Source organism: Oncorhynchus mykiss, chromosome 11 (genome assembly GCF_013265735.2).
Source record: "Oncorhynchus mykiss isolate Arlee chromosome 11, USDA_OmykA_1.1, whole genome shotgun sequence".
NCBI lineage: Eukaryota > Metazoa > Chordata > Actinopteri > Salmoniformes > Salmonidae > Oncorhynchus > Oncorhynchus mykiss.
In genome coordinates this window covers 7380313-7408138 of record NC_048575.1, presented here as the reverse complement: position 1 = coordinate 7408138, position 27826 = coordinate 7380313, and the positions used below count along the sequence as shown (strand labels likewise).

The 27826-nt window shown below is 50.0% G+C and overlaps 1 protein-coding gene across 2 annotated transcripts in view; it reads right to left on the bottom strand.

The window, feature by feature from the left end:
• Positions 1–27826, bottom strand: part of LOC110535202 (serine/threonine-protein kinase 17A) — a 56421-nt gene that overhangs the window by 19125 nt on the left and 9470 nt on the right. Inside the window, exon 2 of one of the 2 annotated variants that reach the window (XM_036934748.1) lies at positions 18177–18389. The exons of the other annotated variant lie outside the window; for it this stretch is intronic. Coding sequence (XP_036790643.1) covers positions 18177–18389 — 213 coding nt within the window. The remainder of the gene's footprint in view (positions 1–18176; positions 18390–27826) is intronic. 2 annotated transcript variants of the gene reach the window in all.

Below are 27826 nucleotides of genomic sequence, written 5' to 3'. Positions count from 1 at the left end.
CTCCCGGTCCCTCATCTGTAGCCCATGCCACTCCCTCATCTGTAGCCCATGCCCCTCCCGGTCCCTCATCTGTAGCCCATGCCACTCCCGGTCCCTCATCTGTAGCCCATACACCTCCCGGTCCCTCATCTGTAGCCCATGCACCTCCCGGTCCCTCATCTGTAGCCCATGCCCCTCCCGGTCCCTCATCTGTAGCCCATGCCCCTCCCGGTCCCTCATCTGTAGCCCATGCCACTCCCGGTCCCTCATCTGAAGCCCATGCCACTCCCGGTCCCTCATCTGTAGCCCATGCCACTCCCGGTCCCTCATCTGTAGCCCATGCCACTCCCTCATCTGTAGCCCATGCCACTCCCGGTCCCTCATCTGTAGCCCATGCCACTCCCGGTCCCTCATCTGTAGCCCATGCCACTCCTGGTCCCTCACCTGTAGCCCATGCCCCTCCCGGTCCCTCATCTGTAGCCCATGCCCCTCCCGGTCCCTCATCTGTAGCCCATGCCACTCCCGGTCCCTCATCTGTAGCCCATGCCACTCCCTCATCTGTAGCCCATGCCACTCCCTCATCTGTAGCCCATGCCACTCCCTCATCTGTAGCCCATGCCACTCCCGGTCCCTCATCTGTAGCCCATGCCACTCCCGGTCCCTCATCTGTAGCCCATGCCACTCCCGGTCCCTCATCTGTAGCCCATGCCATTCCCGGTCCCTCATCTGTAGCCCATGCCACTCCCGGTCCCTCATCTGTAGCCCATGCCACTCCCGGTCCCTCATCTGTAGCCCATGCCCCTCCCGGTCCCTCATCTGTAGCCCATGCCACTCCCGGTCCCTCATCTGTAGCCCATGCCACTCCCGGTCCCTCATCTGTAGCCCATGCCACTCCCGGTCCCTCATCTGTAGCCCATGCCACTCCCGGTCCCTCTCCTCATGTCTCCGGGTTTGCTCTAGTGCCCCAAAATACCAATCAGCTGTAAAAAAAAAGAAAAAAAAGAAAAAAAAGAAATCTCTCATCTCCCTCTGTCTCATCTCTCTCCGTCTCCTTGCATCTCCCTCCGTCCGTCTCTCTCCCTCCTCCGTCTATCTCCGTCTCCCTCCCTCCCTCCGTCCCTCTCCCGCCGTCTCTCTCTCTCTCTCCTCCTTTTTTGACAATATGAATGATTTCCTGGGTTTCTTCCTTGTGGTACAGTAGAGAGGTGGTCTGTCTTGTGACAGGGGATGGGTAGAGTAAACTGAGGAATGAACAGCAGGTCAACAATGGAATTAAGACTGGGGGAGTGCAGCAGCAATTAAGGGATATTCTATTCTAAAAGATGACATTCTAATACAAACAAACAAACAAAATGGACTACTGCAAATGCTATGCTCTATTATAGCTATGCAACTGACCAATCCAGCTCTTCACAAACTGAAATAGATAAAGCTATATTGTTGCACGGTATACCTGAAACTTTGATACCACGTAATGTGTCTCACGTCATATAAGCAAATGATAGGATCAATTCTATAACCACAGCCCCATACAGCGCGAGCGCACCTTTCGTGCCTCTTGACTGTTCCACATAGCCTGCACTGGGAGTCTGGACTGTATCATTTAGATCTCTACTCATGATGAACTGGGAGTCTGGACTGTATCATGTTAGATCTCTACTCATGATGAACAGGGAGTCTGGACTGTATCATGTTAGTTCTCTACTCATGATGAACAGGGAGTCTGGACTGTATCATGTTAGTTCTCTACTCATGATGAACTGGGAGTCTGGACTGTATCATGTTACCTCTACTCATGATGAACAGGGAGTCTGGACTGTATCATGTTACCGCTCTACTCATGATGAACTGGGAGTCTGGACTGTATCATGTTACCTCTACTCATGATGAACAGGGAGTCTGGACTGTATCATGTTACCTCTCTACTCATGATGAACAGGGAGTCTGGACTGTATCATGTTACCTCTCTACTCATGATGAACTGGGAGTCTGGACTGTATCATGTTAGATCTCTACTCATGATGAACAGGGAGTCTGGACTGTATCATGTTAGTTCTCTACTCATGATGAACTGGGAGTCTGGACTGTATCATGTTAGATCTCTACTCATGATGAACAGGGAGTCTGGACTGTATCATGTTACCTCTACTCATGATGAACAGGGAGTCTGGACTGTATCATGTTACCGCTCTACTCATGATGAACTGGGAGTCTGGACTGTATCATGTTACCTCTACTCATGATGAACAGGGAGTCTGGACTGTATCATGTTACCTCTCTACTCATGATGAACAGGGAGTCTGGACTGTATCATGTTACCTCTCTACTCATGATGAACTGGGAGTCTGGACTGTATCATGTTAGTTCTCTACTCATGATGAACTGGGAGTCTGGACTGTATCATGTTAGATCTCTACTCATGATGAACAGGGAGTCTGGACTGTATCATGTTACCTCTACTCATGATGAACTGGGAGTCTGGACTGTATCATGTTACCTCTCTACTCATGATGAACAGGGAGTCTGGACTGTATCATGTTAGATCTCTACTCATGATGAACTGAGAGTCTGGACTGTATCATGTTACCTCTCTACTCATGATGAACAGGGAGTCTGGACTGTATCATGTTACCTCTCTACTCATGATGAACTGGGAGTCTGGACTGTATCATGTTAGATCTCTACTCATGATGAACTGGGAGTCTGGACTGTATCATGTTAGATCTCTACTCATGATGAACAGGGAGTCTGGACTGTATCATGTTAGTTCTCTACTCATGATGAACTGGGAGTCTGGACTGTTTCATGTTCCCTCTCTACTCATGATGAACAGGGAGTCTGGGCTGTATCATGTTAGATCTCTACTCATGATGAACTGAGAGTCTGGACTGTATCATGTTACCTCTCTACTCATGATGAACAGGGAGTCTGGACTGTATCATGTTACCTCTCTATTCACGATGAACTGGGAGTCTGGACTGTATCATGTTACCTCTCTACTCATGATGAACTGGGAGTCTGGACTGTATCATGTTAGATCTCTACTCATGATGAACAGGGAGTCCGGACTGTATCATGTTACCTCTCTACTCATGATGAACTGGGAATCTGGACTGTATCATGTTACCTCTCTACTCATGATGAACTGGGAGTCTGGACTGTATCATGTTAGATCTCTACTCATGATGAACAGGGAGTCTGGACTGTATCATGTTAGTTCTCTACTCATGATGAACTGGGAGTCTGGACTGTATCATGTTAGATCTCTACTCAGGATGAACGGGGAATCTGGACTGTATCATGTTACCTCTCTACTCATGATGAACTGGGAGTCTGGACTGTATCATGTTAGATCTCTACTCATGATGAACTGGGAGTCTGGACTGTATCATGTTAGATCTCTACTCATGATGAACTGGGAGTCTGGACTGTATCATGTTACCTCTCTACTCATGATGAACTGGGAGTCTGCACTGTATCATGTTAGATCTCTACTCATGATGAACAGGGAGTCTGGACTGTATCGTGTTAGATCTCTACTCATGATGAACTGGGAGTCTGGCCTGTATCATGTTAGATCTCTACTCATGATGAACAGGGAGTCTGGACTGTATCGTGTTAGATCTCTACTCATGATGAACAGGGAGTCTGGACTGTATCGTGTTAGATCTCTACTCATGATGAACAGGGAGTCTGGACTGTATCGTGTTAGATCTCTACTCATGATGAACTGGGAGTCTGGCCTGTATCATGTTAGATCTCTACTCATGATGAACAGGGAGTCTGGACTGTATCATGTTAGATCTCTGATGCACAGAAGTTAAAACACTTGAATAATGCAACACGGCATGAAACTGTTCATTACTGTTCGCAAAACAATGTCCATATAGGTTACAACACTTTACAATGGAAGAAGATACTGGTAGCTTCCAGCTTTGCAGGCTAACATTTCAGCTAAAGCTATCATCAATTCACTACTCTTTATTTGTGATAATATGCAAACCATAAAACAAAATCAGAGCTTATTGTTACCACAAACTTGATTAGAAAAACAACCTCAATAACTCAATGCATGCATACACTGCTATTGGATATGCATTCAGCTGTATTGTGGATAAGCTTAGGCTATAATCTTGATTTACCCAGTTTATCAATAGATAATTACCATTCAAATAAATTATTACCCTTATGTAGTTAGATTGTTTTTACCAAAAGTCAAATTAATTGTATGATTGTATAATTGCTTCATTAAATTTGCATGACTGTCTTATCAACTTAAAAATAAATCATATTGAACCCAAAGAGAGCCAACTTCTGAACAGAGCAGTAGCGGAGTTGATTTTTGTCTGGATCAAGTTGCATTCTGGGACTTTAGCTAATACACCTTTTATTTTACCATGGTATAATTTTGGTATCGAGTATCGACTATCGTAATATTGAACCTTTGTATCAGGATTGAAGTCAACATTCTGGTATGGTGACAACACTGTAAGGCTGAAGTATGAGTCTCCTAGGCCGTCAGTGAAAATAAGAATTTGTTCTTAACGGACTTGCCTAGTTAAATAAAAGGTAAAAGAAAAAGAAACATGGAGAAATATTAACAAATGTTAACTAGAGTAATCTAATGTCCTAAATAGGGGTCATTCCAGTAGCGGCCCATTGAGGGAGTAGCATCCCCCACACACGGAATGTTCTAGCCTTGTTCAGGTGAGCGGTCGAGTCACAGAGGGGATCCATATGGACTGGAGTGACTGTTAGCAGAGGTCATGCAGAGGTCATGCAGTGTGGTGTCCTTGGCATTAGTTTAGGATGCTAATCTAGCAGGCCAACCAATGATCTCCCGGCTAACGCTAACCCCTCTCCTACCCTCTAGGCTAGTTCAGGGCAGGCTTGGACACCACAGGGGTTCCCTTAAAGCCTTTTTAGTCTGATTCATTGGGGACGCCAAGCCAGCCACAGATACCATCCAACGCAGTAGGCTACTACACTGTACAGGGAGTTTGGGACCTTTGTTGGGAAATCAAGAAGCCATTTCACATTGTGTGTAAGATGTACTATATATTAGGCTTAGGTGTAATACTGTAAATACTGTATACCGGGTTATTTTAACGGGATGATACTGTCCCACAAAAATGATAAAGTCAATGATTGTCTCTAGCTCAGGGCTCCGGCTATGCATTTGGTTTGCCAACACTAGTTGTTGTATTGAAGGAGGGGCTTGGTGTGGTGGAGAAAGGAAGATGCATCGTCTCTGTGGCCATTAAAACCCATCGATTCTATGATGTGCTCTTTAGGGCAGAGTTAGGGCATTCTTTAAGGCAGAGTTAGGGCATTCTTTAGGGCATTCTTTAGGGCAGAGTTAGGGCAGAGTTAGGGCATCCTTTAGGGAATTCTTTAGGGCAGAGTTGGGGCATCTTTAGGGCGGAGTTAGGGCAGAGTTAGGGCATTCTTTAGGGCAGAGTTAGGGCATCCTTTAGGGCATCCTTTAGGGCAGAGTTAGGGCATCCTTTAGGGCACAATTGGGGCATTCTTTAAGGCAGAGTTAGGGCATTCTTTAGGGCATTCTTTAGGGCAGAGTTAGGGCAGAGTTAGGGCATCCTTTAGGGAATTCTTTAAGGCAGAGTTGGGGCATCTTTAGGGCAGAGTTAGGGCAGAGTTAGGGCATTCTTTAGGGCAGAGTTAGGGCATCCTTTAGGGCATCCTTTAGGGCAGAGTTAGGGCATCCTTTAGGGCACAATTGGGGCATCCTTTAGGGCAGAGTTAGGGCATTCTTTAGGGCAGAGTTAGGGCATCATTTAGGGCAGAGTTAGGGCATCCTTTAGGGCAGAGTTAGGGCATCCTTTAGGGCAGAGTTAGGGCATCCTTTAGGGCAGAGTTAGGGCATCCTTTAGGGCAGAGTTAGGGCATTCTTTAGGGCAGAGTTAGGGCATCCTTTAGGGCATCCTTTAGGGCAGAGTTAGGGCATTCTTTAGGGCATTCTTTAGGGCAGAGTTAGGGCAGAGTTAGGGCATCCTTTAGGGAATTCTTTAGGGCAGAGTTGGGGCATCTTTAGGGCAGAGTTAGGGCAGAGTTAGGGCATTCTTTAGGGCAGAGTTAGGGCATCCTTTAGGGCATCCTTTAGGGCAGAGTTAGGGCATCCTTTAGGGCACAATTGGGGCATTCTTTAAGGCAGAGTTAGGGCATTCTTTAGGGCATTCTTTAGGGCAGAGTTAGGGCAGAGTTAGGGCATCCTTTAGGGAATTCTTTAAGGCAGAGTTGGGGCATCTTTAGGGCAGAGTTAGGGCAGAGTTAGGGCATTATTTAGGGCAGAGTTAGGGCATCCTTTAGGGCATCCTTTAGGGCAGAGTTAGGGCATCCTTTAGGGCACAATTGGGGCATCCTTTAGGGCAGAGTTAGGGCATTCTTTAGGGCAGAGTTAGGGCATCATTTAGGGCAGAGTTAGGGCATCCTTTAGGGCAGAGTTAGGGCATCCTTTAGGGCAGAGTTAGGGCATTCTTTAGGGCAGAGTTAGGGCATCCTTTAGGGCATCCTTTAGGGCAGAGTTAGGGCATCCTTTAGGGCACAATTGGGGCATCCTTTAGGGCAGAGTTAGGGCATTCTTTAGGGCAGAGTTAGGGCATCATTTAGGGCAGAGTTAGGGCATCCTTTAGGGCAGAGTTAGGGCATCCTTTAGGGCAGAGTTAGGGCATCCTTTAGGGCAGAGTTAGGGCATCCTTTAGGGCAGAGTTAGGGTATTCTTTAGGGCAGAGTTAGGGCATTCGTTAGGGCAGAGTTAAGGCATCCTTTAGGGCAGAGTTAGGGCATCCTTTAGGGCATACTCTAGGGCAGAGTTAGGGCATGCTTTAGGGCAGAGTTAGGGTATTCTTTAGGGCAGAGTTAGGGCATTCGTTAGGGCAGAGTTAGGGCATCCTTTAGGGCAGAGTTAGGGCATCCTTTAGGGCATACTCTAGGGCAGAGTTAGGGCATGCTTTAGGGCAGAGTTAGGGTATTCTTTAGGGCAGAGTTAGGGCATTCGTTAGGGCAGAGTTAGGGCATCCTTTAGGGCAGAGTTAGGGCATCCTTTAGGGCATACTCTAGGGCAGGGTTAGGGCATGCTTTAGGGCAGAGTTAGGGTATTCTTTAGGGCAGAGTTAGGGCATTCGTTAGGGCATCCTTTAGGGCAGAGTTAGGGCATTCTTTAGGGCAGAGTTAGGGCAGTCTTTAGGGCAGAGTTAGGGCATTCTTTAGGGCAGAGTTAGGGCATTCTTTAGGGCAGAGTTAGGGCATTCTTTAGGGCAGAGTTAAGGCATTCTTTAGGGCAGAGTTAGGGCATCCTTTAGGGCAGAGTTAGGGAATTCTTTAGGGCAGAGTTAGGGCATTCTTTAGGGCAGAGTTAGGGCATTCTTTAGGGCAGAGTTAGGGCATTCTTTAGGGCAGAGTTAGGGCATTCTTTAGGGCAGAGTTAGGGCATTCTTTAGGGCAGAGTTAGGGCATTCTTTAGGGCAGAGTTAGGGCATCCTTTAGGGCAGAGTTAGGGCATCCTTTAGGGCAGAGTTAGGGCATTCTTTAGGGCAGAGTTAGGGCATTCTTTAGGGCAGAGTTAGGGCATTCTTTAGGGCAGAGTTAGGGCATGCTTTAGGGCAGAGTTAGGGCATTCTTTAGGGCAGAGTTAGGGCATTCTTTAGGGCAGAGTTAGGGCATCCTTTAGGGCAGAGTTAGGGCATTCTTTAGGGCAGAGTTAGGGCATTCTTTAGGGCAGAGTTAGGGCATTCTTTAGGGCAGAGTTAGGGCATTCGTTAGGCCATCCTTTAGGGCAGAGTTAGGGCATTCTTTAGGGCAGAGTTAGGGCAGTCTTTAGGGCAGAGTTAGGGCATTCTTTAGGGCAGAGTTAGGGCATTCTTTAGGGCAGAGTTAGGGCAGTCTTTAGGGCAGAGTTAAGGCATTCTTTAGGGCAGAGTTAGGGCATCCTTTAGGGCAGAGTTAGGGAATTCTTTAGGGCAGAGTTAGGGCATTCTTTAGGGCAGAGTTAGGGCATTCTTTAGGGCAGAGTTAGGGCATTCTTTAGGGCAGAGTTAGGGCATTCTTTAGGGCAGAGTTAGGGCATTCTTTAGGGCAGAGTTAGGGCATTCTTTAGGGCAGAGTTAGGGCATTCTTTAGGGCAGAGTTAGGGCATCCTTTAGGGCAGAGTTAGGGCATTCTTTAGGGCAGAGTTAGGGCATTCTTTAGGGCAGAGTTAGGGCATTCTTTAGGGCAGAGTTAGGGCATTCGTTAGGGCAGAGTTAGGGCATTCGTTAGGGCAGAGTTAGGGCATCCTTTAGGGCAGAGTTAGGGCATCCTTTAGGGCAGAGTTAGGGCATCCTTTAGGGCAGAGTTAGGGCATCCTTTAGGGCAGAGTTAGGGCATCCTTTAGGGCAGAGTTAGGGCATCCTTTAGGGCATCCTTTAGGGCATCCTTTAGGGCATCCTTTAGGGCATTCTTTAGGGCATTCTTTAGGGCAGAGTTAGGGCATCCTTTAGGGCAGAGTTAGGGCATCCTTTAGGGCAGATTTAGGGCATCCTTTAGGGCAGTTAGGGCATTCTTTAGGGCATCCTTTAGGGCATCCTTTAGGGCATTCTTTAGGGCAGAGTTAGGGCATTCTTTAGGGCATCCTTTAGGGCATCCTTTAGGGCATTCTTTAGGGCAGAGTTAGGGCATCCTTTAGGGCATCCTTTAGGGCAGTGTTAGGGCATCCTTTAGGGCAGAGTTAGGGCATCCTTTAGGGCAGAGTTAGGGCATTCCCATGGTATATATATATATATATATATATATATAAGAGAGAGAAAGAGAAAAAGCGAGAGCTGCTGCAGTCATTCAAACTGCCCTGTGGGAGAAGGGAATAGACTCAAGGGAAGGAGGGACACACTCAAGAGTGTATGCACATGTAGAAACAGCAGTGGAGGGGTAGTTTCCACGGGCAGGCAGGCAGGGAGAAGAGAGGGAAGTTCTGTCCTCTCCCTCTATCTCTCCACACCACAGGAAAGTCTTTCACACACACACAGGGGTCACATGAGAACCAGGTCAGGTCTCATTGGTCAACAACACTGGTATCTCTCTACCACTCATAAACTCATGTTTTTGATATATTGAAAGGACTGTTTAGAATGATAAGCTCTTAATTAAAGTGTGTTCATATTTTAATATTCCAATATTGTATTATAAAAAAGCCAAGTAGTTTGACTTGATGACTCAGATGTTATTATTGGTTAGGTGCAGAGGGCTAATCGTTTTTCTTCTACAGTGAGTTTGAACCCAAAGAGCCTGGTGACCAGTATGGATCCTGTCTGGGAAACCAATCAGCCAATCAGTGTGATGGATCCCTGACAAATCTCTCACCCTAACAAACCCAAAGTTCAATGTCAGCATGTGACACAGGAGAAACCCAGTCCCCAACACAATGCCTGTGTGTGTCTGTGTCTGTGTGTCTGCGTGCCCCATCCAGTGGAGCAGAGATGAGCAGAGAGGAACGAGAGGAGGGAGGATTGCACGTTGTTGAAATAGCCAGTGCTCACTGAGGCATGGGGAGTATTGCCCTGGTCTTTGGGACTGGATTACTGCTCTCTATGGCCTACGATTTTTTACTCGCTCTGTCTCTCCCGCTTTCCCTCCCTCGCTCTATCCAGGGAGGTCTCCCTCTCTCTATCCAAGGAGGCCACTCTGTCCCTCCCTCTCTCTATCCAGGGAGGCCACTCTGTCCCTCCCTCCCTCTATCCAGGGAGGCCTCTCTGTCCCTCCCCTCCCTCTATCCAGGGAGGCCTCTCTGTCCCTCCCTCCCTCTCTCTATCCAGGGAGTCCTCCCTCTCCCTATCCAAGGAGGCCTCACTCTCTCTCCCTCCCTCCCTCTATCCAGGGAGGCCTCTCTCTCCCTCCCTCTCTCTATCCAAGGAGGCCTCACTCTCTCTCCCTCCCTCCCTCTATCCAGGGAGGCCTCTGTCCCTCCCTCCCTCCCTCTATCCAGGGAGGCCTCTCTCCCTCCCTCCCTCCCTCTATCCAGGGAGGCCTCTGTTCCTCCCTCTCTCTATCCAGGGAGGCCACTCTGTCCCTCCCTCTCTCTATCCAGGGAGGCCACTCTGTCCCTCCCTCTCTCTATCCAGGGAGGCCTCTCTGTCCCTCCCTCTATCCAGGGAGGCCTCTCTGTCCCTCCCTCTCTCTATCCAGGGAGGCCTCTCTGTCCCTCCCTCCCTCTCTCTATCCAGGGAGGTCTCTATGTCCCTCCCTCCCTCTATCCAGGGAGGCCTCTGTTCCTCCCTCTCTCTATCCAGGGAGGCCTCTGTTCCTCCCTCCCTCTATCCAGGGAGGCCTCTCTGTCCCTCCCTCCCTCTATCCAGGGAGGCCTCTGTCCCTCCCTCCCTCCCTCCATCCAGGGAGGCCTCTGTCCGTCCCTCCCTCTCTCTATCCAGGGAGGCCTCTCTGTCCCTCCCTCCCTCTATCCAGGTAGGCCTCTGTCCCTCCCTCCCTCTATCCAGGGAGGCCTCTGTCCCTCCCTCCCTCCCTCTATCCAGGGAGGCCTCTGTCCCTCCCTCCCTCCCTCTATCCAGGGAGGCCTCTCTGTCCCTCCCTCCCTCTATCCAGGGAGGCCTCTCTGTCCCTCCCTCCCTCTATCCAGGGAGGCCTCTGTCCCGCCCTCTATCCAGGGAGGCCTCTATGTCCCTCCCTCCCTCTCTCTATCCAGGGAGGCCTCTCTGTCTCTCCCTCCCTCTCTCTATATAGGGGGGCCTCTGTCCCTCCCTCCCACTCTCTATCCAGGGAGGCCTCTCTGTCCCTCCCTCCCTCTCTCTATCCAGGGAGGCCTCTCGGTCCCTCCCTCCCTCTCTCTATCCAGGGAGGCCTCTCTGTCCCTCCCTCCCTCTCTCTATCCAGGGAGGCCTCTGTCCCTCCCTCCCTCTATCCAGGGAGGCCTCTCTGCCCCTCCCTCCCTCTATCCAGGGAGGCCTCTCTGTCTCTCCCTCCCTCTCTCTATCCAGGGAGGCCTCTGTCCCTCCCTCCCACTCTCTATCCAGGGAGGCCTCTCTGTCCCTCCCTCCCTCTCTCTATCCAGGGAGGCCTCTCTGTCCCTCCCTCCCTCTCTCTATCCAGGGAGGCCTCTCTGTCCCTCCCTCCCTCTCTCTATCCAGGGAGGCCTCTCTGCCCCTCCCTCCCTCTATCCAGGGAGGCCTCTCTGTCTCTCCCTCCCTCTCTCTATCCAGGGAGGCCTCTGTCCCTCCCTCCCACTCTCTATCCAGGGAGGCCTCTCTGTCCCTCCCTCCCTCTCTCTATCCAGGGAGGCCTCTCTGTCTCTCCCTCCCTCTCTCTATCCAGGGAGGCCTCTCTGTCCCTCCCTCCCACTCTCTATCCAGGGAGGCCTCTCTGTCCCTCCCTCCCTCTCTCTATCCAGGGAGGCCTCTCGGTCCCTCCCTCCCTCTCTCTATCCAGGGAGGCCTCTCTGTCCCTCCCTCCCTCTCTCTATCCAGGGAGGCCTCTGTCCCTCCCTCCCTCTATCCAGGGAGGCCTCTCTGCCCCTCCCTCCCTCTATCCAGGGAGGCCTCTCTGCCCCTCCCTCCCTCTCTCTATCCAGGGAGGCCTCTGTCCCTCCCTCCAACTCTCTATCCAGGGAGGCCTCTCTGTCCCTCCCTCCCTCTCTCTATCCAGGGAGGCCTCTCTGTCCCTCCCTCCCTCTCTCTATCCAGGGAGGCCTCTCTGTCCCTCCCTCCCTCTCTCTATCCAGGGAGGCCTCTCTGTCCCTCCCTCCAACTCTCTATCCAGAGAGGCCTATGTCTCTCCTTCCCTCTATCCAGGGAGGCCTCTCCCTCACTCCCTCCCTCTATCCAGAGAGGCCTCTGTCTCTCCCTCCCTCTATCCAGGGAGGCCTCTCTGCCCCTCCCTCCCTCTATCCAGGGAGGCCTCTCTGCCCCTCCCTCCCTCTATCCAGGGAGGCCTCTCTGCCCCTCCCTCTATCCAGGGAGGCCTCTCCCTCACTCCCTCCTTCTATCCAGAAAGGCCTATGTCTCTCCCTCCCTCTATCCAGGGAGGCCTCTCCCTCACTCCCTCCCTCTATCCAGAGAGGCCTCTGTCTCTCCCTCCCTCTATCCAGGGAGGCCTCTCCCTCACTCCCTCTCTCTATCCAGGGAGGCCTCTCTGTCCCTCTCTCTATCCAGGAAGGCCTCCCCCTATCCAGAGAGGCCTCTCTCTCCCTCCCTCTATCCAGGGAGGCCTCTCTGTCCCTCCCTCTCTCTATCCAGGGAGGCCTCTCTGTCCCTCCCTCTCTCTATCCAGGGAGGCCTCTCTGTCCCTCCCTCCCTCTATCCAGGGAGGCCTCTCCCTCACTCCCTCCCTCTATCCAGAGAGGCCTCTGTCTCTCCCTCCCTCTATCCAGAGAGGCCTCTGTCTCTCCCTCCCTCTATCCAGAGAGGCCTCTCTGTCCCTCCCTCCCTCTATCCAGGGAGGCCTCTCTGTCCCTCCCTCCCTCTATCCAGAGAGGCCTCCCCCCCCCCCCCCCCTGGTTTAATTCTAGTTCTATGTCTCTACCTCACATAAGTCACTGACACAATCGTTAATGTTTTATTTGTGTTTATCCTAGTCCTGCAATTATTTATCCTTGCCTATGTACAGTAACCCCCCTCTCCTGTACTGTCATTCTCCTTCTCTCAGTCCTCTTCTCTCTCTGTGTCTCTGTGTACAGGACAGAGGGATAGTCATGGAGGACAGGGTTTCACTGCATGCTCAATATTTAATGACTTGCCGTGGACCTGCTGCCTTTCAATGAGCCATCTGGGTCATGAGCTTTTTATTATTCACCAGCCAGGTGAGGAGGCAGGAAGCTAGGAGATCAGTCTGCTGTGCTGGAAGATCAGTCTGCTGTGCTAGGAGATCAGTCTGCTGTGCTGGGAGATCAGTCTGCTGTGCTAGGAGATCAGTCTGCTGTGCTAGGAGATCAGTCTGCTGTGCTGGGATATCAGTCTGCTGTGCTAGGAGATCAGTCTGCTGTGCTAGGAGATCAGTCTGCTGTGCTAGGAGATCAGTCTGCTGTGCTGGGAGATCAGTCTGCTGTGCTAGGAGATCAGTCTGCTGTGCTAGGAGATCAGTCTGCTGTGCTAGGAGATCAGTCTGCTGTGCTGGGAGATCAGTCTGCTGTGCTGGGAGATCAGTCTGCTGTGCTGGGAGATCAGTCTGCTGTGCTAGGAGATCAGTCTGGGAGATCAGTCTGCTGTGCTGGGAGATCAGTCTGCTGTGCTGGGAGATCAGTCTGCTGTGCTGGGAGATCAGTCTGCTGTGCTGGGAGATCAGTCTGCTGTGCTGGGAGATCAGTCTGCTGTGCTGGGAGATCAGTCTGCTGTGCTGGGAGATCAGTCTGCTGTGCTGGGAGATCAGTCTGCTGTGCTGGGAGATCAGTCTGGGAGATCAGTCTGCTGTGCTGGGAGATCAGTCTGCTGTGCTGGGAGATCAGTCTGGGAGATCAGTCTGCTGTGCTGGGAGATCAGTCTGCTGTGCTGGGAGATCAGTCTGGGAGATCAGTCTGCTGTGCTGGGAGATCAGTCTGCTGTGCTGGGAGATCAGTCTGCTGTGCTAGGAGATCAGTCTGCTGTGCTGGGAGATCAGTCTGCTGTGCTGGGAGATCAGTCTGCTGTGCTAGGAGATCAGTCTGGGAGATCAGTCTGCTGTGCTGGGAGATCAGTCTGCTGTGCTAGGAGATCAGTCTGCTGTTCTAGGAGATCAGTCTGGGAGATCAGTCTGCTGTGCTGGGAGATCAGTCTGCTGTGCTGGGAGATCAGTCTGCTGTGCTAGGAGATCAGTCTGGGAGATCAGTCTGCTGTGCTGGGAGATCAGTCTGCTGTGCTAGGAGATCAGTCTGCTGTGCTAGGAGATCAGTCTGGGAGATCAGTCTGCTGTGCTGGGAGATCAGTCTGCTGTGCTAGGAGATCAGTCTGCTGTGCTGGGAGATCAGTCTGCTGTGCTGGGAGATCAGTCTGCTGTGCTGGGAGATCAGTCTGCTGTGCTGGGAGATCAGTCTGCTGTGCTGGGAGATCAGTCTGCTGTGCTAGGAGATCAGTCTGCTGTGCTAGGAGATCAGTCTGCTGTGCTAGGAGATCAGTCTGGGAGATCAGTCTGCTGTGCTGGGAGATCAGTCTGCTGTGCTGGGAGATCAGTCTGCTGTGCTGGGAGATCAGTCTGCTGTGCTGGGAGATCAGTCTGCTGTGCTGGGAGATCAGTCTGCTGTGCTGGGAGATCAGTCTGCTGTGCTGGGAGATCAGTCTGCTGTGCTGGGAGATCAGTCTGCTGTGCTAGGAGATCAGTCTGCTGTGCTAGGAGATCAGTCTGGGAGATCAGTCTGCTGTGCTGGGAGATTAGTCTTCTGTGCTGGGAGATCAGTCTGCTGTGCTGGGAGATCAGTCTGCTGTGCTGGGAGATCAGTCTGCTGTGCTGGGAGATCAGTCTGCTGTGCTGGGAGATCAGTCTGCTGTGCTAGGAGATCAGTCTGCTGTGCTAGGAGATCAGTCTGGGAGATCAGTCTGCTGTGCTGGGAGATCAGTCTGCTGTGCTGGGAGATCAGTCTGCTGTGCTGGGAGATCAGTCTGCTGTGCTGGGAGATCAGTCTGCTGTGCTGGGAGATCAGTCTGCTGTGCTGGGAGATCAGTCTGCTGTGCTGGGAGATCAGTCTGGGAGATCAGTCTGCTGTGCTGGGAGATCAGTCTGCTGTGCTGGGAGATCAGTCTGCTGTGCTGGGAGATCAGTCTGCTGTGCTAGGAGATCAGTCTGCTGTGCTGGGAGATCAGTCTGCTGTGCTGGGAGATCAGTCTGCTGTGCTGGGAGATCAGTCTGGGAGATCAGTCTGCTGTGCTGGGAGATCAGTCTGCTGTGCTAGGAGATCAGTCTGCTGTTCTAGGAGATCAGTCTGGGAGATCAGTCTGCTGTGCTGGGAGATCAGTCTGCTGTGCTAGGAGATCGGTCTGCTGTGCTGGGAGATCAGTCTGCTGTGCTGGGAGATCAGTCTGCTGTGCTGGGAGATCAGTCTGCTGTGCTGGGAGATCAGTCTGCTGTGCTGGGAGATCAGTCTGCTGTGCTAGGAGATCAGTCTGCTGTGCTAGGAGATCAGTCTGGGAGATCAGTCTGCTGTGCTGGGAGATCAGTCTGCTGTGCTGGGAGATCAGTCTGCTGTGCTGGGAGATCAGTCTGCTGTGCTGGGAGATCAGTCTGCTGTGCTGGGAGATCAGTCTGCTGTGCTGGGAGATCAGTCTGCTGTGCTAGGAGATCAGTCTGCTGTGCTGGGAGATCAGTCTGCTGTGCTGGGAGATCAGTCTGGGAGATCAGTCTGCTGTGCTGGGAGATCAGTCTGCTGTGCTGGGAGATCAGTCTGGGAGATCAGTCTGCTGTGCTGGGAGATCAGTCTGCTGTGCTGGGAGATCAGTCTGCTGTGCTGGGAGATCAGTCTGCTGTGCTAGGAGATCAGTCTGCTGTGCTGGGAGATCAGTCTGCTGTGCTGGGAGATCAGTCTGCTGTGCTAGGAGATCAGTCTGGGAGATCAGTCTGCTGTGCTGGGAGATCAGTCTGCTGTGCTAGGAGATCAGTCTGCTGTTCTAGGAGATCAGTATGGGAGATCAGTCTGCTGTGCTGGGAGATCAGTCTGCTGTGCTGGGAGATCAGTCTGCTGTGCTAGGAGATCAGTCTGGGAGATCAGTCTGCTGTGCTGGGAGATCAGTCTGCTGTGCTAGGAGATCAGTCTGCTGTGCTAGGATATCAGTCTGCTGTGCTAGGAGATCAGTCTGCTGTGCTAGGAGATCAGTCTGGGAGATCAGTCTGCTATGCTGGGAGATCAGTCTGCTGTGCTAGGAGATCAGTCTGCTGTGCTAGGAGATCAGTCTGCTGTGCTAGGAGATCAGTCTGGGAGATCAGTCTGCTGTGCTGGGAGATCAGTCTGCTGTGCTGGGAGATCAGTCTGCTGTGCTAGGAGATCAGTCTGCTGTGCTAGGAGATCAGTCTGCTGTGCTGGGAGATCAGTCTGCTGTGCTGGGAGATCAGTCTGCTGTGCTGGGAGATCAGTCTGCTGTGCTGGGAGATCAGTCTGCTGTGCTAGGAGATCAGTCTGCTGTGCTAGGAGATCAGTCTGGGAGATCAGTCTGCTGTGCTGGGAGATCAGTCTGCTGTGCTGGGAGATCAGTCTGCTGTGCTGGGAGATCAGTCTGCTGTGCTGGGAGATCAGTCTGCTGTGCTGGGAGATCAGTCTGCTGTGCTGGGAGATCAGTCTGCTGTGCTGGGAGATCAGTCTGCTGTGCTAGGAGATCAGTCTGCTGTGCTGGGAGATCAGTCTGCTGTGCTGGGAGATCAGTCTGCTGTGCTAGGAGATCAGTCTGGGAGATCAGTCTGCTGTGCTGGGAGATCAGTCTGCTGTGCTAGGAGATCAGTCTGCTGTTCTAGGAGATCAGTCTGGGAGATCAGTCTGCTGTGCTGGGAGATCAGTCTGCTGTGCTGGGAGATCAGTCTGCTGTGCTAGGAGATCAGTCTGGGAGATCAGTCTGCTGTGCTGGAAGATCAGTCTGCTGTGCTAGGAGATCAGTCTGCTGTGCTAGGAGATCAGTCTGCTGTGCTAGGAGATCAGTCTGGGAGATCAGTCTGCTGTGCTGGGAGATCAGTCTGCTGTGCTAGGAGATCAGTCTGCTGTGCTGGGAGATCAGTCTGCTGTGCTGGGAGATCAGTCTGCTGTGCTGGGAGATCAGTCTGCTGTGCTGGGAGATCAGTCTGCTGTGCTGGGAGATCAGTCTGCTGTGCTAGGAGATCAGTCTGCTGTGCTAGGAGATCAGTCTGCTGTGCTAGGAGATCAGTCTGGGAGATCAGTCTGCTGTGCTGGGAGATCAGTCTGCTGTGCTGGGAGTTCAGTCTGCTGTGCTAGGAGATCAGTCTGCTGTGCTGGGAGATCAGTCTGCTGTGCTGGGAGATCAGTCTGCTGTGCTGGGAGATCAGTCTGCTGTGCTGGGAGATCAGTCTGCTGTGCTAGGAGATCAGTCTGCTGTGCTAGGAGATCAGTCTGGGAGATCAGTCTGCTGTGCTGGGAGATCAGTCTGCTGTGCTGGGAGATCAGTCTGCTGTGCTAGGATATCAGTCTGCTGTGCTAGGAGATCAGTCTGCTGTGCTGGGAGATCAGTCTGCTGTGCTGGGAGATCAGTCTGCTGTGCTAGGAGATCAGTCTGCTGTGCTGGGAGATCAGTCTGCTGTGCTGGGAGATCAGTCTGCTGTGCTAGGAGATCAGTCTGCTGTGCTAGGAGATCAGTCTGCTGTGCTGGGAGATCAGTCTGCTGTGCTGGGAGATCAGTCTGCTGTGCTGGGAGATCAGTCTGCTGTGCTGGGAGATCAGTCTGCTGTGCTGGGAGATCAGTCTGCTGTGCTGGGAGATCAGTCTGCTGTGCTGGGAGATCAGTCTGCTGTGCTGGGAGATCAGTCTGCTGTGCTAGGAGATCAGTCTGCTGTGCTAGGAGATCAGTCTGGGAGATCAGTCTGCTGTGCTGGGAGATCAGTCTGCTGTGCTGGGAGATCAGTCTGCTGTGCTGGGAGATCAGTCTGCTGTGCTGGGAGATCAGTCTGCTGTGCTGGGAGATCAGTTTGCTGTGCTAGGATATCAGTCTGCTGTGCTAGGAGATCAGTCTGCTGTGCTAGGAGATCAGTCTGCTGTGCTGGGAGATCAGTCTGCTGTGCTAGGAGATCAGTCTGCTGTGCTGGGAGATCAGTCTGCTGTGCTGGGAGATCAGTCTGCTGTGCTGGGAGATCAGTCTGCTGTGCTGGGAGATCAGTCTGCTGTGCTGGGAGATCAGTCTGCTGTGCTGGGAGATCAGTCTGCTGTGCTGGGAGATCAGTCTGCTGTGCTAGGAGATCAGTCTGCTGTGCTGGGAGATCAGTCTGCTGTGCCCGCGAGCCTGTCTCATACATTCTGTCGGTCAAAAGTGATACGTAGGAGTTGAGCTTCCTTTTCCATGACCTGAATAACACTTGGTATGAGTTCCCATCCCCTATCCTGCTTCTTCAGATCAGTGTAGATGAAGGAGATGGAGTCATATTGAGACACTCAAGGCTGTGTGAATGTACAGTACGTACATAACCAGATGCTGTCCATGTCTGAAAGAGGGGCAGACCTCTTCACGTGTCTGCATCATCTCTGCACCGTAACGCTGAGGACGTGGCATTGTTCCCACGACATATTGGCATAGTGTTATACTCACAACTGGAGGACGAGCACCATCTCGGAGGCCATCTCGTAGACCTGGTGCAGGTTGACCACCCGCTGGCTGGCCGTGGCGAGCTCCAGAACGGCCACCTCGTGGATGATCTCCAGCCTGCAGTCCTGGCCCTTCCTCCTCTTCCTCATGAACTTGGCGGCGTACTCCTGCCCCGTGCACTTCTCCACACACTTCCTCACCACGGCGAACTTCCCCCTGAGGAGAAGAGGATGTTGCGTTAACAGTAATGTTTCACTGAGAGATTCTGGTTCAGAGAATACGGTAGCCTGGAAAAGCCTCATGCTATTCACAGTAGAGTAGGTTTATTTATTCACCGTCAAAGTTATTATAAAGCCTTTTTAACTGTGATAACTGTAACCATGGTAACTGTGACTACGGTAACCGAAGGCAGTCTTTCATTTGTTAATGCCAAGTTGACTATACGACCTAGTTTCGCTGACCCAATAGGCCGATACTTGTCTTTCTACCAACTCACAAGAACGACACAAAGTCGCAACAAACAGTTGAATTTCAAATCTTGTGAAACTAAATGAAGTGATCCCAGTGCATCTCATTAGAGATGAATGCTGTCACAAATCAAAAGGGACCAACGTACAAGCAGCGTATTTACACCCCCCCCGTCAAACCCTTTCATCTCAGTGAGAGAAGAGACTTGAGCTGTGTGTGTGTGTGTGTGTGTGTGTGTGTGTGTGTGTGTCTGATGGCGTGGATGAGAGAGAGAAAGAGAGGGGTGTTCTAGTGATTCTGAAACCGGCACACTTGTTATCGTTGGGAGCTGAACATCCCTTTGTCTCCTTGGCATTTCTACAGGATGAAGTCATCCCCTCGTCCCCAGAACCCGAGCTGGCCCCTTTCTCACCGTTACAACCGCCTGCTTTGTGGCTCTGACCCACTTTGAATGTGGACTGGGAGGATGCAGGTGCAGGGGCCTGGTCTGGTGTGAAGAACACACAGCGAGTGTGCTGTGTCCCAAATGGTGACCCATTCCCTATGTAGTGCACTACTTTTGACCAGGACCCATAGGGAATAGAGGGTCCTCTCTGAGAGAAAGGAATGCATGAAGATGACACGCCCACATCAAGATGACACGCCCACATCAATATGACACGCCCACATCAAGATGACACGCCCACATCAAGATGACACGCCCACATCAGCCCTCCCCCCTTGGCTGCTGTCAACTGTCAGACTCCAGCCACCCTAGTCATAGACTGTTCTCTCTGCTACCAAACGGCAAGCGGTAGCAGAGTAGCAAGTCAAGGTCCAAGAAGTGTGTTTTCAGCAAATTTAACATGTGTAAATATTTGTATGAACATGACAAGATTCAACAACTGAGACATAAACTGAACAAGTTCCACAGACATGTGACTAACAGAAATGTAATAACGTGTCCCTGAACAGAGGGGGAGGTCAAAATCAAAAGTAACAGTCAGTATCTGGTGTGGCCACCAGCTGCATTAAGTACTGCAGTGCATCACCTCCTCATGGACTGCACCAGGTTTGCCAGTTCTTGCTGTGAGATGTTACCCCACTCTTCCACCAAGGAACCTGCAAGTTCCCAGACATTTCTGGGGGGAATGGCTCTAGCCCTCACCCTCCGATCCAACAGGTCCCAGACGTGCTCAATGGGATTGAGATCCGGGCTCTTCGCTAGCCATGGCACAACACTGACATTCCTGTCTTGCTGGAAATCACACACAGAACGAGCAGAATGGCTGGTGGCATTGTCATGCTGTAGGGTCATGTCAGGATGAGCCCGCAGGAAGGGTACCACATGAGGTCTGAGCACTGATGGAGGGATGGTGCATTCCTGGTGTAACTCGGGCAGTTGTTGTTGCCATCCTGTACCTGTCCCGCAGGTGTGATGTTCGAATGTACCGATCCTGTGCAGGTGTTGTTACAAGTGGTCTGCCACTGCGAGGACGATCAGCTGTCTGTCCTTTCTCCCTGTAGCGCTGTCTTAGGCGTCTCACAGTACAGACATAGCAATTTATTGCCCTGGCCACATCTGCAGTCCTCATGCCTCCTTGCGACATGCCTAAAGAACGTTCACGCAGATGAGCAGGGACCCTGGGCATCTTTCTTTTGGTGTTTTCAGAGTCAGTAGAAAGCCCTCTTTAGTGTCCTAAATTGGCCTAACTGTGACCTTAATTTCCTAACCTTCTGTAAGCCGAACATCCACAGGTGCATGTTCATTAATTGTTTATGGTTAATTGAACAAGCATTGCAAAGAGTGTTTAAACCCTTTACAATGAAGATCTGTGAAGTTATTTGGATCTTTACAAATTATCTTTGAAAGACAGGGTCCTGAAAAAGAGCCGTTTCTTTAAAAAAAAAAATGTACATGCGTTTTTCTGGATTTTTTTGTTGTTATCCTGTCTCTCACTGTTCAAATAAACCTACCATTAAAATTATAGACCAATCATTTCTTTGTCAGTGGCAAACGTACAAAATCAGCATGGGATCAAATACTTTTTCCCCCCTCACTGTAAATGAGTCATCCCGCAGTGTTTGTCATTATACCCTGATGAAGACAGCTTGTCTGTCCAAACGTTTAGCAGATTGTTACAGGCTTTCACCTGACGACTGCATGGCTGAGTTTTACAGGCTTTCACCTGATGGCATGGCTGAGTCTTACAGGCTTTCTGATGATGACTGCATGGCTGAGTCTTACAGGCTTTCACCTGATGGCATGGCTGATTCTTACAGGCTTTTCTGATGACGACTGCATGGCTGAGTTTTACAGGCTTTCACCTGACGACTGCATGGCTGAGTTTTACAGGCTTTCTGATGACGACTGCATGGCTGAGTTTTACAGGCTTTCTGATGACGACTGCATGGCTGAGTTTTACAGGCTTTCACCTGACGACTGCATGGCTGAGTCTTACAGGCTTTCACCTGACGACTGCATGGCTGAGTCTTACAGGCTTTCACCTGACGACTGCATGGCTGAGTCTTACAGGCTTTCACCTGACGACTGCATGGCTGAGTCTTACAGGCTTTCACCTGACGACTGCATGGCTGAGTCTTACAGGCTTTCACCTGACGACTGCATGGCTGAGTCTTACAGGCTTTCACCTGACGACTGCATGGCTGAGTCTTACAGGCTTTCACCTGACGACTGCATGGCTGAGTCTTACAGGCTTTCACCTGACGACTGCATGGCTGAGTCTTACAGGCTTTCACCTGACGACTGCATGGCTGAGTCTTACAGGCTTTCACCTGACGACTGCATGGCTGAGTCTTACAGGCTTTCACCTGACGACTGCATGGCTGAGTCTTACAGGCTTTCACCTGACGACTGCATGGCTGAGTCTTACAGGCTTTCACCTGACGACTGCATGGCTGAGTCTTACAGGCTTCCACCTGACGACTGCATGGCTGAGTCTTACAGGCTTTCACCTGACGACTGCATGGCTGAGTCTTACAGGCTTTCACCTGACGACTGCATGGCTGAGTTTTACAGGCTTTCACCTGATGACTGCATGGCTGAGTCTTACAGGCTTTCACCTGATGACTGCATGGCTGAGTCTTACAGGCTTTCACCTGACGACTGCATGGCTGAGTCTACAGGCTTTCACCTGATGGCATGGCTGAGTCTTACAGGCTTTCACCTGACGACTGCATGGCTGATTCTTACAGGCTTTCACCTGACGACTGCATGGCTGATTCTTACAGGCTTTCACCTGACTGCATGGCTGAGTTTTACAGGCTTTCACCTGTTGGCATGGCTGAGTTTTACAGGCTTTCACCTGACGGCATGGCTGAGTTTTACAGGCTTTCACCTGACGACTGCCTGGCTGAGTCTTACAGGCTTTCACCTGACGGCATGGCTGAGTTTTACAGGCTTTCACCTGTTGGCATGGCTGAGTCTTATAGACTTTCACCTGACGACTGCATGGCTGAGTCTTACAGGCTTTCACCTGACGACTGCATGGCTGAGTCTTACAGGCTTTCACCTGATGGCATGGCTGAGTCTTATAGACTTTCACCTGACGACTGCATGGCTGAGTCTTACAGGCTTTCACCTGACGACTGCATGGCTGAGTTTTACAGGCTTTCACCTGACGACTGCATGGCTGAGTCTTACAGGCTTTCACCTGACGACTGCATGGCTGAGTTTTACAGGCTTTCACCTGACGACTGCATGGCTGAGTTTTACAGGCTTTCACATGATGGCATGGCTGATTCTTACAGGCTTTCTGATGACGACTGCATGGCTGAGTTTTACAGGCTTTCACCTGACGACTGCATGGCTGAGTCTTACAGGCTTTCACCTGACGACTGCATGGCTGAGTCTTACAGGCTTTCACCTGACGACTGCATGGCTGAGTCTTACAGGCTTTCACCTGACGACTGCATGGCTGAGTCTTACAGGCTTTCACCTGACGACTGCATGGCTGAGTTTTACAGGCTTTCACCTGATGACTGCATGGCTGAGTTTTACAGGCTTTCACCTGATGACTGCATGGCTGAGTCTTACAGGCTTTCACCTGATGACTGCATGGCTGAGTTTTACAGGCTTTCACCTGATGCCTGCATGGCTGAGTCTTACAGGCTTTCACCTGATGACTGCATGGCTGAGTTTTACAGGCTTTCACCTGATGACTGCATGGCTGAGTCTTACAGGCTTTCACCTGATGACTGCATGGCTGAGTCTTACAGGCTTTCACCTGACGACTGCATGGCTGAGTTTTACAGGCTTTCACCTGATGACTGCATGGCTGAGTTTTACAGGCTTTCACCTGATGACTGCATGGCTGAGTTTTACAGGCTTTCACCTGATGACTGCATGGCTGAGTTTTACAGGCTTTCACCTGATGACTGCATGGCTGAGTCTTACAGGCTTTCACCTGATGACTGCATGGCTGAGTCTTACAGGCTTTCACCTGACGGCATGGCTGAGTCTTACAGGCATTCACCTGACGGCATGGCTGAGTCTTACAGACTTTCACCTGACGACTGCATGGCTGAGTCTTACAGGCTTTCACCTGATGGCATGGCTGAGCCAATCCTTCGTACCTCCACGACTGATACACTAACCAAGTCCCTGCTGCCGCAAGGCTTCTTAAAACCTGAATAACACAGTGACATATCGTAATCGCATCGTTTTGACAATATTGCAATTGGTTTTCAGCACTTTTCTATGAATGATCAAAACTAGTTATCATGGCTCTCTCTTGTCCCTCTGTAGCAGACATATTGTGAGCATTATGCTTGGAACATCAAATCACAATAACATCTCAGCATCGAATCGCAATACTTATCCGCACCTAAATATAGTAAAGTCCCTCAGTATGGTAATAATATGGTATTGTGAGATCCCGCCATATGGTATGGTGATAATATGGTATGGTGATAATATGGTATGGTGAGGTCCCTCAATATGGTGATAATATGGTATGGTGAGGTCTCTCAGTATGGTGATAATATGGTATGGTCCCTCAGTATGGTGATAATATGGTATGGTGAGATCCCGCCATATGGTATGGTGATAATATGGTATGATGAGGTCCCTCAGTATGGTGATAATATGGTATGGTGAGGTCTCTCAGTATGGTGATAATATGGTATGGTCCCTCAGTATGGTGATAATATGGTATGGTGAGATCCCGCCATATGGTATGGTGATAATATGGTATCGTGAGGTCCCTCAATATGGTGATAATATGGTATGGTGAGGTCTCTCAGTATGGTATGGTGAGGCTCCTCAGTATGGTAATAATATGGTATGGTGATAATATGGTATGGTGAGGTCCCTCAATATGGTGATAATATGGTATGGTGAGGTCTCTCAGTATGGTGATAATATGGTATGGTCCCTCAGTATGGTGATAATATTGTATGATGAGGTCCCTCAGTATGGTGATAATATGGTATGGTGATAATATGGTATGGTGAGGTCTCTCAGTATGGTGATAATATGGTATGGTGATAATATGGTATGGTCCCTCAGTATGGTGATAATATGGTATGGTGAGGTCCCTCAGTATGGTGATAATATGGTATGGTGAGGTCCCTCAGTATGGTGATAATATGGTATGGTGATAATATGGTATGGTGAGGTCCCTCAATATGGTGATAATATGGTATGGTGAGGTCTCTCAGTATGGTGATAATATGGTATGGTCCCTCAGTATGGTGATAATATGGTATGGTGAGATCCCGCCATATGGTATGGTGATAATATGGTATGATGAGGTCCCTCAGTATGGTGATAATATGGTATGGTGAGGTCTCTCAGTATGGTGATAATATGGTATGGTCCCTCAGTATGGTGATAATATGGTATGGTGAGATCCCGCCATATGGTATGGTGATAATATGGTATCGTGAGGTCCCTCAATATGGTGATAATATGGTATGGTGAGGTCTCTCAGTATGGTATGGTGAGGCTCCTCAGTATGGTAATAATATGGTATGGTGATAATATGGTATGGTGAGGTCCCTCAATATGGTGATAATATGGTATGGTGAGGTCTCTCAGTATGGTGATAATATGGTATGGTCCCTCAGTATGGTGATAATATTGTATGATGAGGTCCCTCAGTATGGTGATAATATGGTATGGTGATAATATGGTATGGTGAGGTCTCTCAGTATGGTGATAATATGGTATGGTGATAATATGGTATGGTCCCTCAGTATGGTGATAATATGGTATGGTGAGGTCCCTCAGTATGGTGATAATATGGTATGGTGAGGTCCCTCAGTATGGTGATAATATGGTATGGTGATAATATGGTATGGTGAGGTGTCTCAGTATGGTGATAATATGGTATGGTGATAATATGGTATGGTGAGGTCTCTCAGTATGGTGATAATATGGTATGGTGATAATATGGTATGGTGATAATATGGTATGGTGAGGTCTCTCAGTATGGTGATAATATGGTATGGTGATAATATGGTATGGTGATAATATGGTATGGTGAGGTCTCTCAGTATGGTGATAATATGGTATGGTGAGGTCCCTCAGTATGGTGAGGTCCCTCAGTATGGTGATAATATGGTATGGTGAGGTCCCTCAGTATGGTGATAATATGGTGTGTTGATGGTCCTCAGTATGGTGATAATATGGTATGGTGAGGTCCCTCAGTATGGTGATAATATGGTATGTTGAGGTCTCTCAGTATGGTGGTGATATGGTATGGTCCCTCAGTATGGTGGTGATATGGTATGGTGATAATATGGTATGGTGAGGTGTTTCAGTATGGTGATAATATGGTATGGTGATAATATGGTATGTGAGGTCTCTCAGTATGGTGATGATATGGAATGGTGAGGTCCCTCAATATGGTGATAATATGGTATGGTGAGGTCTCTCAGTATGGTGATAATATGGTATGGTGAGGTCTCTCAGTATTGTGATAATATGGTATGGTGATAATATGGTATGGTGATACTATGGTATGGTGAGATCCCTGGTAATTCCCAGTCCTAGTATAGAGGCAGGTATCACCTAATTGTCTTATGTAAAGAAATAAACCCTGCCCTAGATGAGGTTTGCGTGGTGGCAGTGGTGCGGCCCAGCCCTAGCCTAACCAGCGGCCCAGCCCTAGCCTATCCAACGCCCCGCCCTGCCTATCCAACGCCCAGCCCTAGCCTAACCAGCGGCCCAGCCCTAGCCTAACCAACACCCCGCCCTGCCTAACCAACGCCCAGCCCTAGCCTATCCAACGCCCCACCCACCACTGCATCCTCGTCCCGCCCGGACTCTCACCCACTGGGAGGTCATGAGGCTTTGATACCAAAACGTTTCAGATGATTCCGATCCAATGCTGTGTGACATTCATCAAGTCGGCCATGAATCTGTGCTATGTTTACAGTACTGGACACGGGGTGCTGGACACGGGGTGCTCTAAGGCTCGCTCCAGGGGAGAGACAACTAGCCTATTTATATTGCGTATAGCTGGGCCACTATCTGCACGCTACTGAGGAGAAAACTCAGACTGTACCCTCAATGCAAGTAGTGCACACTATACCAAAATGTTCCAAGTTCAGCAGGCACACATAATCCTTTTGATTTAAGGCTTGTGTACATGGAGAAACTTTTAAAAAACAGACCACAGCCTTTTCTGTAGCCATGTCAGCACATTTCCAAAAGCCGCTGGCCTCACACGGACAACACCCTGAAAGAGATGGCTGTCATGTGTACACAGAGAGCGGGTGACTGCTGGATCACAGTCACATTGACTGTGACCCCAGGAACGGTCGATTCAGAACAGATGGCTGTGGCCCTAAACCAGTGGACTACATCAAGAGGAAGTAAGGTTATGTTATTTTTGACCAAAACTGTAAAACTGCACGTTTGGACCATTTGGGCTAAAGATCCATTTAAAAAAAAGAATAATTCATCACACCTTTTATTTAAATTAAATGGACATCCATACATATCCATACATATTTTTTTGCAGTGCCAGGCGTCCAAGCAGAAAACAAGATGAATATAATAAGGTTTTGCCAAGAGCTGAATGGCTGCCCTCGTTTTATTTTGAAAATATTCCACACGGTAGCCCTTGAGTGGGGAAAGTCACCTCAATGTAAGTATGTAGGTTAACGTCCAGGTTAAAAGAGTGGCAATTCTAGGAATATAACATCTCTCCACCAAACTATGGTGGGGGTGGGGGGGGGGGTGGGGGGGAACTTGAGACAAAGTCTTTGACAGAGCTTAACTTTATTGAATTAGAGGATCGGCAGGATCGGCCCCTTAGAAATGTCCTCTACATAGATGATTGGTCCAATATTGAAGAGTTGCACACAGTGGGTATGGGTAGAGTGATGAGGTCATCAGGTGTCTGTAAATCTGGCTCTGACAGACCGATGCTTAAGAAAGTGGGGCCAGTACTCTTAGGACTCTTACCACCTGTATCATCATGGCATTAAAGTTGTTTCTATGTTAGCCATAGACTGATGGAGCGGCCCGATCATCTAACCGGTAGGTGTCAAACTCTCAAGTTACTGAGCATACGGTAAAAAGCTTGTGTTCGGCTATCTCGTGGTCAGTCTATAGCATGAAAAACGCTGGCATCACAGTGCAGGTTCTATAGAATGCAGACAAGGTCTCCAGCTGACAGGAGAGTTGACAGGATACCAAAAGCCAGACTACATTATAGTCATTCAGCAGATGCTTTTATCCAGACTGACTTACAAGAGCAGACTAGAGTTTTTTTTATTTGTCTATTTTTATGTCACCTTTATTCACCTTTAGGCCAGTTCAGAACAAGTTCTCATTTACAACTGGGATTTTTCTACCAAGTCAGTTCGGGTATTCGAGCCAGCTACCTTTCAGGTTAACAGCCCAACGTTCTTAACCGCTAGGCTACCTGCCACTTATAGCAGTGTCCTCAGATGTCAGAGAGAGAGAGAGAGGGGGCTTTCAGCCTGGGGATCTGTCCTGGCAGCAGAATTGCTTTCCCCAGCAGTTGCCCATAGGAGCAAATGCCCATGTTTTTAATGCGTTTTAAGTATGTTTTGGCAATAGGTCACTAGACTCACTACAAACACAACCACTTTACATGGGGGGGGGGGGGGGCTGTTGCTGAAATCCTAATCTTTCACACTGCCAGTATGAGGGGAGAGTCACATAGAAGGGAGGTTACCGCGTTTGTCGGCCTGCTCCCTGCGTCTGT